Genomic DNA, 16,374 nt, shown 5'->3' with positions numbered 1-16,374 from the left:
TCGGGTCATCTGGCTGGAATGAGAAGTAGAGTTGGGTGTCATCAGTGTAGCAGTGATAAGAAAAGCCATGCTTCTGAATGACAGATCCTAATGACGTCATGTAGATGGAGAAGAGAAGTGGTCCAAGTACTGAGCCTTGAGGAACCCCAGTAGCAAGGTGGTGTGACTTAGAAACATCACCCCTCCAAGACACACTGAAGGATCTGTCAGAGAGGTAGGACTTAACCCACAGGAGAGCAGTTCCAGAGATGGCCATCTTTCTGAGGGTGGACAGAAGAATCTGGTGATTAACAGTGTCAGAAGCAGCAGACAGGTCCAGTAAGATGAGTACCGAGGATCTGGAAGCTGCTCTTGCTAGTCGCAGGGCTTCAGTAACCGAGAGCAGAGCAGTCTCAGTTGAGTGGCCACTTTTGAAGCCAGATTGGTTGCTGTCCAGGAGGTTGTTCTGTACAAGGAACATAGAAAGCTGGTTGAACACATGTGTCTTTGCAATGAATAGAAGAAGGGATACCGGTCTGTAGTTGTCAAGAAGCGCTGGATTTAGAGATGTTTTCTTAAGCAGTTGGCTTACCCGAGCCTGCTTGAATGCTGAGGGAAATGTTTCAGATTGAAGAGAGGAGTTGATAATGTGAGTAAGCGAAGGAATGACTGAATAAGAGATCGCTTGAAGGAGGTGAGTGGGGATCGGATCAAGTGGACAAGTATAGGATGATTGGACAGGAGAAGTTTGGAGACGTCCATCTCTGAGAGTGGGGAGAAATGAGGAGAGAGAGTGTGTGTCGGTCATTGTGAAGTTGTCCTCAGTCTGCGGTGTGGAGAATTGGTCACTGATGGATCTTGTCTTATTTGTGAAGAAAACTGCAAAGTCGTCCGCTGTAAGAGTCGATGGAGGAGGTGGAGGCGGCGGATTAAGAAGAGAAGAGAAAGTCTTGTAGAGTGTCCGAGCTTCACAACAGCTGTTTATTTTGTTGTGGTAGTAGGATGTTTCAGCAGTGAAGACATTTGCAGAGAAGGAAGAGAGGAGAGATTGATACACACTGAGGTCAGTAGAGTTTCTTGATTTCTGCCATTTCCTCTCTGCAGCCCTGAGTTTAGATCGATGTTCACGGAGAGCCTCGGACAGCCAGGGGCAGATGGGGCGGTGCGTGCTGGTCTAGACGACAGTGGGCAAAAGTTGTCCAACTAAGAGGTTTAAGTGGAGCAAAGAGTGTCTCTGGCACTGTTAATGTCCAGAGCAGAAAACTGAGAGAGTGAAGGAAGTGAGGATGAAACCACAGAAGATAGGCGAGGTTAGCAGTAATGAGGAAGTGGTCTGAGGTGTGTAATGCAGCAACTGAAGAGGTGTCCACAGAGCAACAGTGCGTGTAGATGAGGTCCAGTGGGTTGCCTGATTTGTGAGTCGCTGTAGTAGACATTCGCTTGAGATCAAATGTGGAGAGTAAAGTGTTGAAGTCAGCAGCCTGGGGTTTATCTAGGTGGATGTTGAAGTCACCAAGCAGTACCAGAGGATTACCATCTTCTGGGAAGTTTGATAGCAGCACATACAGCTCCTCCAAGAAGTTCCCAATTGACCTGGGGAACGATAAATGACCCCAAGGTGGATTTTAACAGGGTGGGCTACAGCACTGGCTCGTGATTCAAATTAACTGTTACCTGTAGGTGATGGTTGAAGATCAAATTTCCATTCTTTTGATATAAGGAGACCTGTACCCAGTCATACGAGGAGTGTGGGAACAAGTGAAATTAGTGGAGAGGGCTGCAGGGGTGGCAGTGTCTTCAGGTTTGATCCAAGTCTCTGTCAGTGCCATGAGGTCGAGACCGGAATGAGCCGCAATAGAAGAAATGAAGTCTGCTTTGTTAACTGCAGACTGGCAGCTCCAGAGACCAACTGGAACAGAGAGCGTAGTAGTAGAGGTCAGAGGGACATGGCGTAAGTTTGTCAGACAGGCCTTCCTGCGACATACATAGCGTGCTCTCCGAGTGTTAGTAGTGATAGTAGAGATCTGAAAGCACATAGTGACTACAAGTGTAAGAAATATTTGAGAACAAGGTATACAAAAAGTAAAGAAAGAGGAAAAAAGCAATACTCAAGTGCCCTGTCGGTGTCCTTGCTCGGTGGAGTAACGCAGGTAGAGTCGATTGTCTTTACACTCGTCCGTCTTCACACGAGGAGTCGTCACACGAGGGCTGCCGCAGTGAAACCTACCGCTTTTGTATTTGCCTGATTACCTGTGTTTGAAGTCAGCTGGCCACTCCTCACTATTTAGCAGATCGAAACTGGGCAAACGCAAAACCAAGCGCCACTTTCAGCACGTATTTACCAGGGTATGACACACACAATTTAAACCAAAAACTTTCCTAGCAATGACGATCCCACAGTAGTCTAATGAGAAAACGACACAAAACACTCCTGTCCTTCTCGGTTGCTCGACTTTTGATCAATTTAATGCGTCCTTGATGAATTAAAGTATTAATATCTTTCAAAAAAATATTTCTGACCCCAAATTTTTTAACAATTGTGCAAAAGTTATAAGTTGTCTTCCATTTGTTACTATTGTTTATAACAGCAACATCAAAAAAAGTATATGTAAGGGCCAGAATACTGCATCCCTCTGTACAGATAACTAATGAAATAAAGTCCTTCACTGAAGCTTTTTAAGTAAAGAATTAAAATGATTCTTGTTGAAAATCTGTAATGTATGTGGTTGAGTGTGAATGATGAATTTCTCTTCCATCACTGAAGCGCTGGTGAACAGAGCCTCCCTTCACTCGTATAAACGGCACATTAGTGATGCCACGCGTGATGATGTTCAAGCACCATCATTAAAATCCCACTGGACAAATGTTATGAGCTTATATTAAATTATGTAACCACAAGGTTTGGGCTTCCATTGCATTCAACAGCTGATTTCTGACCGAAGCCTGATCAGATTCACAGGGACAGCTCGAGAGGGCTCGTAAAGGATCATATGATGTGATTTCAACTCTCTTTGGCATGTTACAAGCTGTTTGTGCAGAGATAAGATCCCTAGAGATATTCTTTATCAAAGTAAAGACTCTGTTACGCTCCTCTAAACGCCCCACATCTCTTAATGTTTGTCAATGTTTCATCACCGAACCGTAAATGAAAAGGACTCGGTCAGCTGCAGTTCTCCTCCTGGAGCAGCTCTTCCGTCCAGAAGAAGTGAAGAAGAAATGTGAAGGAGAGAGACAGCACTCTTCTCTTCCTGTGTCACTCTCGACTCGAGCTGAACAGAGGATGATTCTGCTGTGTTTCCTGCCAGCTCCTGCATTCCTGCGTGTCATAATGCCCTCGGGTCAAAGGTCACTTCCTGTGCAATTTGACATCAACAAGAACAGACTGACCGAGGGGGAAAACAGGAGGATGAATTGTGAAATATTCAACACTTTCATCATTTTGGCTGATACGAAGCCAGAGTTGGACAGCTTTTTGAGCAAGTATTTGTCAGGCGTGTGAGTTTTTCTCAGAACGCTCCGCCAGCTGTGATTCGTCTGTCCAAGAACGTTCAGGATCACTCCCAGAAACCACTGCATTGTATACTGCACAAAACAACGCCAAGATGATCACGAGTTTGACAAGAAGGACGTTGGATGATGATTGAGCAGCTTGCAAATGTCCAGTTTGTGGTGAGTAAGTGTTGTTTACTGCATGCAATCGGTTCCAAAACTGGAGACAAGAAAAAATATATAACAATTCAAAAGAGCTCTGGAAGAGAAACCAAGCAAATACCAATTACTCATTTAACAAAAATTAATTGGAGTTCTTTCAAGATGCATTAAAAAAAAAACTCAAAAACAACGGCAGTAAAGATGATTTACTAAGCAGCACACTTCCAAAAACCTCCCCAATGTGTGAAAGTGATGATTTGAAACTCCGTTCTTCAAATGCTCAGATGTTGTTCAACTGAAGCAGAAGATGCTGTTTGGATCATCTCACGTCACGCTGAAGAACATGATCGTCAGGTTTCATACAGACCAATACTCGGACATTCATGTTCAGTTTTCAGTTCCACTTCAACTCAAACTGTTCGGCTATTAACATCATTTGTAATAAAAACACTTGCATTCAGTTCAAAAAGAAAGAGAAAGAGAGAGAGAGAGAGAAAAGATTTTAGATGTAGCCAAACATCTGAAAAAAAGTTGTTTAAAGGGCAACAAATGTGCAAAATATTTTCCTCTGTTGAAATTGCATTTACAAATGAAAGGCCTCAAATCAAAGAGTTCTTGTTATAAATAAAGGTTTTTGATTCAAAGTTTAGTAGAGATCTCAAAAGGCTCGTTTTAAAACACCTGATAAGAAGAAACAGGCTTCATGAAGACATGTGGAAGCCATCAGCCACACCACGAACAGATGGATCTACTATAGCATGAAGATGTTTACTACGGACTATTTCAATCGTTCTCCATTAAGATGATGACATGAAAGTGCCAGATGAACGGCGTGTGGTCATAGCATGAGTCCAGCTGTACACGCGTGTCTGCAGTCAGAAGAACACACGGAAACACACCTTTTTATCATTTGAGTCACTTTACAGAAGTTTCTAAAAGTTGCCTGAAAAACCTTTTAAAAACAGCTAAATTTGTTGCGAGGTGCTTTTTAAAAATAAAGAAGTTTCTAGGGAAGTCTGAAAAGTTGCTAATTCTTGCAACAAAATTGCTAAGTAGGCAACAGTGTCTCAGTCTCAGCAGATCACGTAAAACTGTCCTGAAACACAAACCACAGCCTGCAATCACAAGATTCAGAGAAACGGAGTTAAAATGGTGTGTAGAAATGTGTGTGAACGAAAGAACAAGAAGCAAACTTCTGTAAATGCTCAAACACTGCAGACTGAACACATCCCTTATTTCATACTGTATGAGGCTGATCTTAAGCATGACTTTGATTTCCTGCGATGTCTGCCACCTCTGTTTTTCCGTTCTTGTCCTGAGCCACATTTGAAGGAGTCTAACTGGTTGCAGATGTTTGCGTAGAGAGAAAAAAAAAATAAATGCTTCAAATAGTTACAACGTGAGCGGCTGCGTGATTCACTCAAGCAGCGTCTGGAGGAAACGGCTTCAGAACAGAGCTGTGAGAGAAGAACTGGACACTTCAGCACGCTCACCTTATTCACACACATCTGTGTGTGTCAGAGGAACACCACTGCTGCTCACTGGAGAAGATCCGGAGTTCACACACACACACACACAGTCACACATGTGCTACACACACACACACACACACACACACACACACACCACTACACATCACAAATACTCACACAAACACACACCTGCCACACATACACTACGTCACACACGTGCTAGTACACACACACACACACACACTGTTTGACACAGATTATAATATGAAAGACTTTTATTTTCTTCTGCTGTAAAACACTGTGGAACAAGATTTGTTGTTTCTGACACCTACAACAAACGACAGCTGTGATCCGAATCATGTTTCCAGCACACTTCATCATGATCTGACCTCATCTGAAGACTCTCAGTAACCTCTAATAATTACACAGCAAATGAACAAACTTCAGTTCCCAGAATGCAGTGCTATAAAAAAAAATTCTACACTGCATGTATTCACTATTTGCTGGATTATTTATGAAAGTGTGTTATAATTCAACATCATAAAGTACAATATTGCAATTATAAGTTATGATCAGAATTAAGAATCAGTCAATGCAAAACTTTTTTTCTCAAAAGTGCAAAATTAAATACAATGAAGTAAACGTAATCACCAAAACGGAGCCCTCAAACGAAACATATTAGAACTATTGTCCCTCAATACACTCGCTGCTGCATAGTATTTTGTTCTTCTGAAATTACTCTTAGATGTAGTAATATCATGGTATTGTACACAGTGGGTTATTCTATGGCCCGTGCGCGTTCATGTGTTGCTCTGATCGCGCGCCTGACAGGATGTGACTCCATCAGGAGACGGCGATTAAACTATATTCAGCTCGTATTTACTGTTGTATTATATGAGATCTGAAGCTGCTCGTATGGCATGGATTCATAAACTACCCAACGAAGAACTACAGTCGAGCATATACAAAGATCACTACTCTATAGATTACCAATCATAACACAAATCAATTCAATAATTCTGAAGCAGCATGAATAACGGTGCAGAATCAACAAGTCCAAACTTGCGCTCGCGTTTTAATATGACGCCAAGTCATTTTTAATATCATCTCAGCTTTAACTGAGTCTCATCGGTGAGAGATGAGATTTAATCGGTTAAAAGTAGCCGATTATTGACGTTAAAACAACTAGAAACAGAAGCAGAGAAGTGAAAGCGGACTTACCCTGTGTGTAGACGAGCGCGCAGAAGTTGCAGGAGAGAAGCAAAAGGATTATCTCAAAACACACATACATCTTATTAAAATCCTAAAGTGCATGGTGGAGACAAACGCAAACGAGACTCGAGCTCCATGAGATGATCTGTGCTGGCGGGAGCGCAGGAGAGCACAGGCCGCTCAGGAGACGCGGAGCGCGGCGTGGAGCTCTGAGCATGTGCGGGGAGCCTGGAGGAGGAGCGGGGCTGGAACTAACGGAGACATCAGACACCGGAGCAGCGCTCTTATACCGTTATGTGTGTGTGTGTGTGTGTGTGTGTGTGTGTGTGTGTGTGTGCGCACGCCTACAGCACTTCAACAAAAGATCAGACTCAGCCATAACACAACAACAGTTAGATAGAAAACCCAAAACATCAGCTCAGACAGATGAAAATATAAATTAGAAATAAACGAGAGAGAGAGAGAGAGAGAGAGGTCAGTGAAGTAGTTGTGGTGTCCCCCTCACCTCACACTGAAGCCCGGTCTACCCCAGACACAGAGCATCATCTCAAACCTTCTACCTCAGACACAGACCACAACTGCAGTCCATCAAACTTCTTTTGGGAATTATGGAATAATTCAGATAAAACCAAAGACAAACACATTCCCATCCATGACTTAAACATCTAGACTGAACATTTTTTAAAAACTATTTCCAACCCTTACCCAAAAACACCTGACCTCCCAATTATATAACCTTGAATTCTCTACAAAAGAGCAGCTAAACCATTTCGACAAGTCCAGAGCATTAAATTAATTAACAGACTAGATGAAATGCCTAAAATATAAAAACTCCTGTGGCTCGGATGAAGTATCTAATGAGATGCTGAAACACAGCAGCCCCAAACTAAAGACGCTATAATGAATTTATTTAATCTCATTAGAACCAGAACATTTTACTGAAACCTGGGGGGGGTGGGTGGTCTTGTCCTGACCCTCGAGGGCAGAGGAACCAGACGCCTCCTGTGTGCTGACCATCTTCTGCTGCGGTCACTCTCCTCTCCATTCTGGAAAAGAACAGTAATAATTGGGCCTTACAGATACACATGGAAAAGTCAAAAATCATCTTGATGACAAAAAAAAAAAAAAAAAAAAAATTTTTTTTTTAAAAACTCACTTTACAACTGGGGGAATGATTCTCAATTATGTCACCTGTTACAATTATCTGGGTCTGTTATACTATTCCTGGATCAACATTACTGTCCAAAAATATAGACCCAATCCCTACCCATAATTTATTCCTAAAATCAGTGGGAAATGATAGCTGGCTAACAAGAGTGTAGAAGCACCCAACTTGTTGTATTTGGTGAAATCAGTGTGTCCACATATGAGGGACAACTTTATGAGGTCATGTATTGTGTCAACATTGTGATATTTCACACAGCTCATTTAAAATAAACAGAGAGAGAGAGATCTCCACTGGAGCAAATATAAAGAGGTGAGAAATACTTCAAACTCTCAAACCTCATGTCACAGAGGACCGTTACCTGTCGAATATACACCCACAGAAACCAGCTACTGTCTTCACTGATATAATCATCTTCATACTGTACAGTATTTTGTTTTTATTCACTAGTTAGCAATTTCTTTACTATTACAATATGTCACTTGTTTCATATGTAATGCTTTGGCATCGACAGATAGATATGAAGATAGATATGCAAGGAAAGTGGATATGTGTGGAGGCGTCTGCAGCAGGGTTAGATGAAGCGGTCAGTTCAGCTGGACACACACTGAGGTCTTGTGTTTCTGGTGTGTGTGCTGAGAGTGTAACAGCTGTTTGTTCTGAGGGCAGGACACAGTACATTCAAATCAGTGTTTAGAAAGGAAATGACAGCCTATGAGGCCAGACATAACCGATATAACTTCAGATAATTACAGTAGGTGTTCCAAGCTAAGCTAAAACTGGAGACTATAATAGCTTTTTCTGTCATGAAGAGCGTATTTAATGAGATACTGCATGAGTTGAGGGCCGGAAGTGCCGCGCGCTGCTTCCGTCACGTCCGGCGTGACGCTGTAATTAATACTCACAATCGAAATGTTCGTCTCTGTTGTGGCATTGAGAGTGAAACCGATGAGAGAGCCTCAGGAAACGGCACTAATTCTCCATGTGCTTCACACGTGCACACTACCCAGCTCCCAAACCACTGCTATATTATATTTACCCTCAGCGACCGCACATCAAACACACCGCCACCGTCATCACCCTAACGAGCCTAAACCAGCCAATCACAGAGCAGCGACCGCACATCAAACACACCGCCACCGTCCTAAACCAGCCAATCACAGCGCAGGATTGATTGTTACATTCTACAGAACAATCATAGACGGACACTGCTACAGTGACACTGAAGTCCTCCAGACCCTGATGATAACTGATGATGCAGTCAGTGTGTGTGTGTGTGTGTGTGTGTGTGTGTGTGTGATGTATGAAAGTAGAGCCAGTTTAGATGCGGACTGATACACAGTGTTAAGTGTGTTGTTATTAATGACGGCTAATATTGGGAATGTCCACAGCTCTATATCTCATCTGACCACTTGTTTGTTAAAGTTGCTCCAAATTTTGTGGCATTCAAAAATGATGTCAACTGCTGCTTGTGGCTGTATAAAAATATAATATATATGTCTGTTTGTTACTTGAAGAGCTTTAATAAAGTAATAATAATAATTTTAAAGGCATGCAGTAGTTCATCCAAAAATGACCCCATGATTTACTCACCCTCGAGTCATCCTAGGTGTGTATGACACTCTTCTTTCAGATGAATAGAATCAGAGTTATATTAAAAATATCCTGGTTCTTCCAAGCTTCATAATGGCAGTGAATGGGTGTTGAGGTTTGAAGCCCAATAAAGTGTGTCCTTCCATCATTAAAAGTGCTCCACTTGGCTGCGGGGGTTAATGAAGGCCTTCTGAAGCAAATCAATGTGTTTGTGTAAGACAAATATCCATATTTACAACTTTATAAACAGTAATCTCTATCTTCTGCTGACTGTTGTTCACGAGAGAGAGAGAGAGATGTGCAGCAGATGTGAGCTCATTTAAAGTAGTAACTACAAGAACTATTTTAACAGGAAATCTTTCTAAAGTAAGAGCAATATGAGTGTAATAAAAACTAAACCAAACTAAACTAAAATAATACAAAATAAAAACATAGAATACTGAGAGTTCGACTTTTGTTACAGTGAATTATGAGAAATGTACATTTTAAATTGAAAATCTAAAAAGACCCATGACAAACTAAAGTGAGCCTGGATATGTGCAATAAATTCATCTATAAAGCGTTGACCTCTTAAAGTCAGTTTAGATGATCTTTCCCCACAGTATGCCATTGTGAATAATGTGTGTTAAACAGGTGAAACTACTCTCACATTCAGGTTCACCGCAGGGCAGGCTTTATCAATAGCAGAGCAATATGAAAATCATAGGCACTTTAAGATCAAGATTGGAAAAAAAATGTTTTATTCAACAGACAAACACTGCTTCAATTTATGTGCTTTAAAAAATCAATGAAAAGGTGATTTGATGGTGATCTGATCTCTTCGTCAGATTGATTATATCAGTAAAACGGATGCAGTATCCAGAAACAACAAAAAAATAGAGTTAAAATACATATTTATCCATACTCATTTTTGAATGATGTCCGGTCGCTGTATAAATAAAACATTGAAATTAAAATAAATACAAAGAGTAAGAAACAAATAAATGACGTGATCAAAAAAAAAGACTTTTCTTTGGAAAATCGACACCAAAAATACAATATGAAAAGTACAGTGCATAGAAATGACGGCCATGTCCCAGTCCATCACTGGGAGTCAGCCAAAACACTTTACATTCTGGAGCCATGGCTTTGATTGTGTTAAAGTTCATGTGGCCAGAGCCTGAGCTCGATGGGTCACGGCTTCTCCTCCATCCGTGCGAGCGAACGCTTCAGTATCCGTGGAACCATCTCCTGTGGCGGTCCCGTGCCGTGTGGAGCTCCTCCATGGTCCTGTGGTCGTGGCTGGTCTCGATGCACAGGACGATGAAGCGGTTGGAGCAGCTGCGTGTCTGCTGGTTCAGTAACCCGCTGTAGAGGAACGACGCCTGACCGGTGATGGCCATGTCACTCGCTCTCCACGACTCACAGTTCAGAGAGGACAGACGCTCGCCTCTCTCTGAAGAACCGTGCCACAGAGCCTTCTGGGGCCTGAACACACACACAGAGAGAGAGAGAGAGAGACACACACACACACACACACACAGAGAGAGAGAGAGAGAGAGAGAGAGACACACACACACACACACACACACAGAGAGAGAGAGAGAGAGAGACACACACACACACACAGAGAGAGAGAGAGACACACACACACACAGAGAGAGAGAGAGAGAGAGAGAGAGAGAGAGACACACACACACACACAGAGAGAGAGAGAGAGAGAGACACACACACAGAGAGAGAGAGAGAGAGAGAGAGACACACACACACACACAGAGAGAGAGAGAGAGACACACACACACACACACACACACACACACAGAGAGAGAGAGAGAGAGACACACGTTAAACAAGTAAATACTAAAATATTGAGCAGCACAACTGTGTTCAACATTGATAATAATCAGAAATGTTTCTTGAGCAGTAAATCATCATATTATTCTGATTTCTGAAGATCATGTGACACTGAAGACTGGAGGAATGATGCTGAAAATACAGCAGAGCATCACAGAAATACATTACACTTTAACAGAAAACAGAGGATTTTAGGATAATACATTAGAATAATATTTCACTGTTTTTACTGTAGTTTTGAACAAATAAAAGCAGCTTTGGTGAGCAGAAGAGAAAATGCTAAATAAAAATGTATCCAATATTTAAAATGTATAGAAAGACTGTAAATTCTGAGTGTGCACACTTTTTGTCTAATAAAATGCTCTTGAACGCTGATTCTCAACCTTTTTGGCTTCTCTTGTCCAATAAATGATTCAAAGACTCCTGAAATAACAGACTGAAGCATTCCCTCTGATAACCCTGATATAATCTTACAACGATCAGAAATCTCAGTCAACCAAACGTTAAATAAACTCAAATAATTAATCATCATTCCAGATGTTTTCAATTAAAGCAACAGGGAATTTAATTTGCTCAGGGAACAAATTAAAGTTGGAAAGATGGCAACATGATTTTTAGCAGTTTTTAGCTATTTATAAAAAAAAAATATCAAAAAAAAAAAAAGCCAAATAATAATTCACTCAAAGTAAATAAGTGTAGTTTGCAAGAGCGAGAATTTTTCTTCTCCTAAAATCATCAGCTTCTAGAAACAGCAAAATGTTTTCACTTTTCATACCGTGACATAAACCGAAGTCTACTGGTTACTTAAAAACAAGCATAAAACGCAGATAATAAATGAGACGAGCCGATGATCTGTAACTGGGACATGTGTCAGTGGGACTGTTCCAGCTGCTCCTGCTCTTCTGTTCATACACACACTCTCCTGAAACACCACAAACATCCACAGCCCACACAAACAAGCCCAAAACAGCTACTAGCTGACCACAATTACTGCTCCTCTGTCACGCTCCCATCCCAGGATATATTTACCGGCCTGGAGTATAAATACACATACACACAGAACCAGAAATAAAGCCAGGGCTGGAGAACTGTGAGCCGCTTCAGAGTCTGAGTCATTAATGAGCTGCAGTCACACGATGCTTAACACCTGTGTGAGTGGACCAGAAGCTGTGGAGGTGTTCCTGATGTAGTACTGACCAGAAGGGGTCGCTCAACACGTCTCGCCCGTCGAAGGAGTACAGCGGGACGCCGGGGGGGAGCAGGTGATCGGAGAAGATGCTGTCCCAGTTCTTGAACAGGAGCTCACCCTACAGACACAGAGCACACATCAGACACACACTTCTCTCATCACAACATCCATACACACCACAGACCACTGAAAACACATCGAGCAGTGTCCACTGGAGTTAAAGCTTCACAGCGTCTTTACCCTCAGGTTGACGATCGGCATGTTTGTTCGGTACATGGGCTGCACGGTGTCAATCAGGTCCTGTAGGTGGTGTGAGAGGAAGGCCTTGTAGTCGTCTCTGATGCCCATGGCTTGAGCTTGAGTCCGGCACAGCTTATTGACCGAGTGGATGGAGCCCAGGTTTCCTGTCAGCGGTGTGTTGAGAGCCACTAACCTGAGCTGAGACACACACACACACACACACACACACACAGAAGAAGCACACGCGTGAGACAACACTCCTCCAGCGCACATCACTCATGCTAAACTCCCAGTCGTCTGGATTCCTGCTGAAATGACTGGCCAAACAACAGTACATGTGATTGATACTAAACGTGACAATTCGCAAAAATGATAGAAAAGTGTAGTATATAGAAAAGAAGGACCGGTATATTGGCCAATAATTGTAATCAGCCCATAAAAGCAGTGTTCGACCGGCCATCATCCTGTCAATCAAAAGGGGGCGTGTCAAACTGAGCGTGTCATTCACACAAGGGTTGCCAGATCTGCAGTCGCTCCATTATTTCTAGTGCGTCTGGCATCCAAAAACTGCAAAGAGTCTTGTGCTTTGTTCCTTCTGAGAAGAAGTCTCAGCTCTCAAATCATGTCCATCTGACCACAAAATGCCAACATTAAATGCTCCTGAGTGTGTCTCTTCCGCTTTGATAGTCACAGCACACAACAGTTCAGCTTACAGAAGTCTCGGGGAAGTGTTTCAAGCCAAAGAAATGTCAGAAATGTCAGATATAACAGAGTGCGAGTAATGTGTGACTTTATGTTGCATTTACCTCAGGAAAGTTATCTCTGCTCACAGCTGGAGTTTATTCAGGTATGTTTGAATAAATCTGTCATGAAAACTAGCTGATGTGCATCTCAGTGTGATTATTAGATCTGAATATGAACCTCTAATACTGAGAGGCTTCCTGAATAGTTTGCAGCATTCGACCAGGCTATCATCATGGACAGATGTTATTCTGAGTAATCTATCTGTGGAGGAACGAGTATAAGTGAAACACACTGAGCACAGATGGACTCAGACGCAGAGATTGTGTGTTTTGAGTGTGTGTTTCTGTCATCTCTTCAGAGACTCCGAGCGGCTGGATGATCTCCACCAACAGCAGATGGACAGCACCATCATTTGGTCTAAAACAGGAGCTCCAGACGCCGCAGGGACGCTTTAGAGGCCTGATGATCTTCAGAACCAAACCATGACTAATCTCACATCCGTCTCTGTGGACGACAGCCTGGGAATGTTTGTGAGGTGAGAGAGTGTTCAGCGCACTGCATCATGGGACAGAGACGCTGTGATGTGCAGGATGTGAGACGAGTGTTTAACCAGCAGCAGGAGCCACACACACACACACACACACACACACACACACACACAGACACACACAGAGACACGCACGCACGCACACACACACACACACACAAACACACACACACACACACACACACACAGACACACACAGAGACACAAACACAGACACGCACACGCGCACGCACACACACACACACTTACTGCGTTCCCGGAGTGTGTTATGGGTGTGTTTCTGATGTGTGGGGTCAGAATCAGGGGTCCAGCCTGTAGAGGACACACACACACACACACACACACACACACACACAGTCACACTGTTAATGAGGGACACAAGACTTAAAACACTTTTCCAGATTTACAGGTTTCTTTGTCTAATAAACAGTGTTCAGTGAGAAGCAATGCTGCGGTCCTTACATCATCCTGCGAGAGGACGGGGGAATGCGTCTCTATCAGTCCGCCGAGCTGTGGGAGAAACACGTGAACACTGACTTCTTCTGTCTGAGAGAAGCTGTGGAATATGAAGAGTATGATGAGCGTCTGACCTGCACCTCTCTCCAGCCTCCGGGAACCTTTATATAGAGTTTACTAGAGTCCAGAACCAGAGTCAGCGTCCCGTCCTCCACTGCAGACGACTGCTGTCTCAGCGCCTGAAGACTCACACACGTCCTGACCTGCAGGAAACACTTCATTACAGTCCAATAAACACAAAACCAGATCGTCCACATATTCAGGTGTTGCTGATGCTCTTTCAGTGTGTGATCCACAGACGAGTGTGTTTGGTGATGGTCAAATGTTCATGGCTGGTGGAGATGGAGGGTAATGTGTTTGACACACAGGGGTCACACTGTTGAGATAGATCTTTCTGCTTCTCTAAACACAGAAACCAAACCCAGCTGAACCTGTGTGAGGAAACCTTTCATCCTCATGACAATATCTGACTGGATTCATACAGTTGTTTTCCAGTTTAAAAAAATAAAAAAGTCATATCCCAGTCAATGTTCGCTCTAAGATGCATGCTGCCGCACAGGATAAATAATGAGTTGGGGAAGCCACATGCTTGTATTCTAGTAAAAACTAAAGAATTGCAATGCTCGGGTAAACCACTATAAAGAGTTAGAACTGGTGAAAGTGGTTTACAGGTTTCACAGGAAGAGAAAGATGTGCACCAAAGGAGTTCCTGTAGAGAACAAATACTACAATAACTCTAATCGAGAGTCAACGCAAACACAGTGATGTGTGACATAAAACCTCCTCTCGTTATAAAGGGGAGGGGGGGGGGTGAAATGCTATTTCATGCACACTGAGTTTTTTACACTGTTAAAGAGTTGGATTCCCATGCTAAACATGGACAAAGTTTCAAAAATTAAGTTGTACATTTGAAGGAGTATTTCTGTTCCCAAAATACTCCTTCCTGTTTGTCACAAGTTTGGGAAAGTTTTTTTCGAGTATGGCTCTGTGTGACGTTAGATGGAGCGGAATTTCCTTATATGGGTCCTGAGGCACTTCTGCCGGAAGAGCGCGCTCCCGTATAGCAGAGCACTGAGAGCACAACAGACTTCACTGATCAGAGCGAGAGCGTCGCCAAATGTCACAAAAGAAGTGTGTTTTTGGTTGCCAGGGCAAGACAACCCTGTACAGATTACCAAAAGAGAAACAGCATTAAGAGACCAGTGGATGGAGTTTGTTTTTACAGAGCATCAACGGAGTTGTGCAAGTGTTTGTGTTTGTTCCCTGCATTTCGGATTTGCACATCGTTTATTTCTTAAGGATGATGCAATCCCAATGAAAAAGGGTCACGATCGTGTGTTGGAACCGCAGGCGGTGAGTAAAACTGCTTCAAATATCTCTGTGTTGTTAACTTAGCTATCGGCGTGTAAGCACATCAAGTAAACAACATGCGATGTTGCCATCAAACTGCACTTTCCACATGTACAGCTTAAAAAAAAAAAAAAGACGACAAAGTGGAACTTAGTCATTTTCCAAAACCGCTAAACAAATATATACAGTTTCAGTACATACCACATAGAGACTGATTGCTGATGCTGCTCTTGTTCAATTTCAGCCTCTGGATCTGATTCTGGATCATAAATATACGGCTGAATCTGACTGTTAGCCATGGTTTGTTTTGGTTGGTTTTGTCCTCACGGTGTCACAGCTTCCAGACGCGCTCAACGCAAAAGCCTACTAGCGCTCGTGATTCTTTAGCTCCGCCCACACGTCACACCTCCAGCCGCTCGCTACAGACTATCTTTCTCTTATGAATATAATAAAACTAAAGACTTTTTGGAGTTATGAAGGATGCAGTACTACTCTATAGGTACTCAAGATTAACAGGAGATTGAGTGAAAACCAGCATTTCACCCCCCCTTTAAAGAAGAGTGGCTTGATTAAAGGAACACTCCACTTTAAAAAAAAAAAGGCTCATTTTCCATCTCCCCTAGAGTTAAACAGTTGAGTTTGACTGTTTTCTAATCCATTCAGCCGAAGTGTGTAGTTGCAGCAGTAGCAATGGGCCTAAGAAACTTCTTTAAAAAATGTACTGATCCCAAACCTTTGAATGGCAAAAATGCAAAAATGTTTTCTCGGCCGAGTAACCTAAAATGTACATTATTTAGTTACATAAGAGGGAACAGTGATCCCTGCTCCACTGGGACCTGAACAATCACTATTTTATTTAATATTATCTTAATATTTTTATAAA

At 42.5% G+C, this 16,374-nt stretch overlaps 2 protein-coding genes across 4 annotated transcripts in view; both read right to left on the bottom strand.

Moving 5' to 3' along the window:
- LOC113066353 (reversion-inducing cysteine-rich protein with Kazal motifs) overlaps nucleotides 1-6,590 on the bottom strand; it is a 31,591-nt gene extending 25,001 nt beyond the window's left edge. The window contains 1 exon segment of the mRNA XM_074559879.1: nucleotides 6,324-6,590. Within this exon segment, the coding sequence (XP_074415980.1) occupies nucleotides 6,324-6,393 (70 nt within the window). The 5' untranslated portion in view covers nucleotides 6,394-6,590.
- Nucleotides 6,591-9,789: 3,199 nt separating this feature from the next.
- col15a1a (collagen, type XV, alpha 1a) overlaps nucleotides 9,790-16,374 on the bottom strand; it is a 57,449-nt gene continuing 50,864 nt past the window's right edge. For all 3 annotated transcript variants that reach the window (XM_026238270.1, XM_026238268.1, XM_026238269.1), the window contains exons 37-42: nucleotides 14,216-14,344; nucleotides 14,088-14,135; nucleotides 13,875-13,937; nucleotides 12,335-12,532; nucleotides 12,103-12,212; nucleotides 9,790-10,539 (exon numbers count right to left, since the gene is read on the bottom strand). In XM_026238270.1, the coding sequence (XP_026094055.1) occupies nucleotides 10,281-10,539; nucleotides 12,103-12,212; nucleotides 12,335-12,532; nucleotides 13,875-13,937; nucleotides 14,088-14,135; nucleotides 14,216-14,344 (807 nt within the window). In that variant the 3' untranslated portion in view covers nucleotides 9,790-10,280. The remainder of the gene's footprint in view (nucleotides 10,540-12,102; nucleotides 12,213-12,334; nucleotides 12,533-13,874; nucleotides 13,938-14,087; nucleotides 14,136-14,215; nucleotides 14,345-16,374) is intronic.

The sequence above is a fragment of the Carassius auratus genome, chromosome 49 (genome assembly GCF_003368295.1).
Source record: "Carassius auratus strain Wakin chromosome 49, ASM336829v1, whole genome shotgun sequence".
Taxonomy (NCBI): Eukaryota; Metazoa; Chordata; class Actinopteri; order Cypriniformes; family Cyprinidae; genus Carassius; species Carassius auratus.
This window is presented reverse-complemented; position numbering and strand designations above follow the sequence as displayed.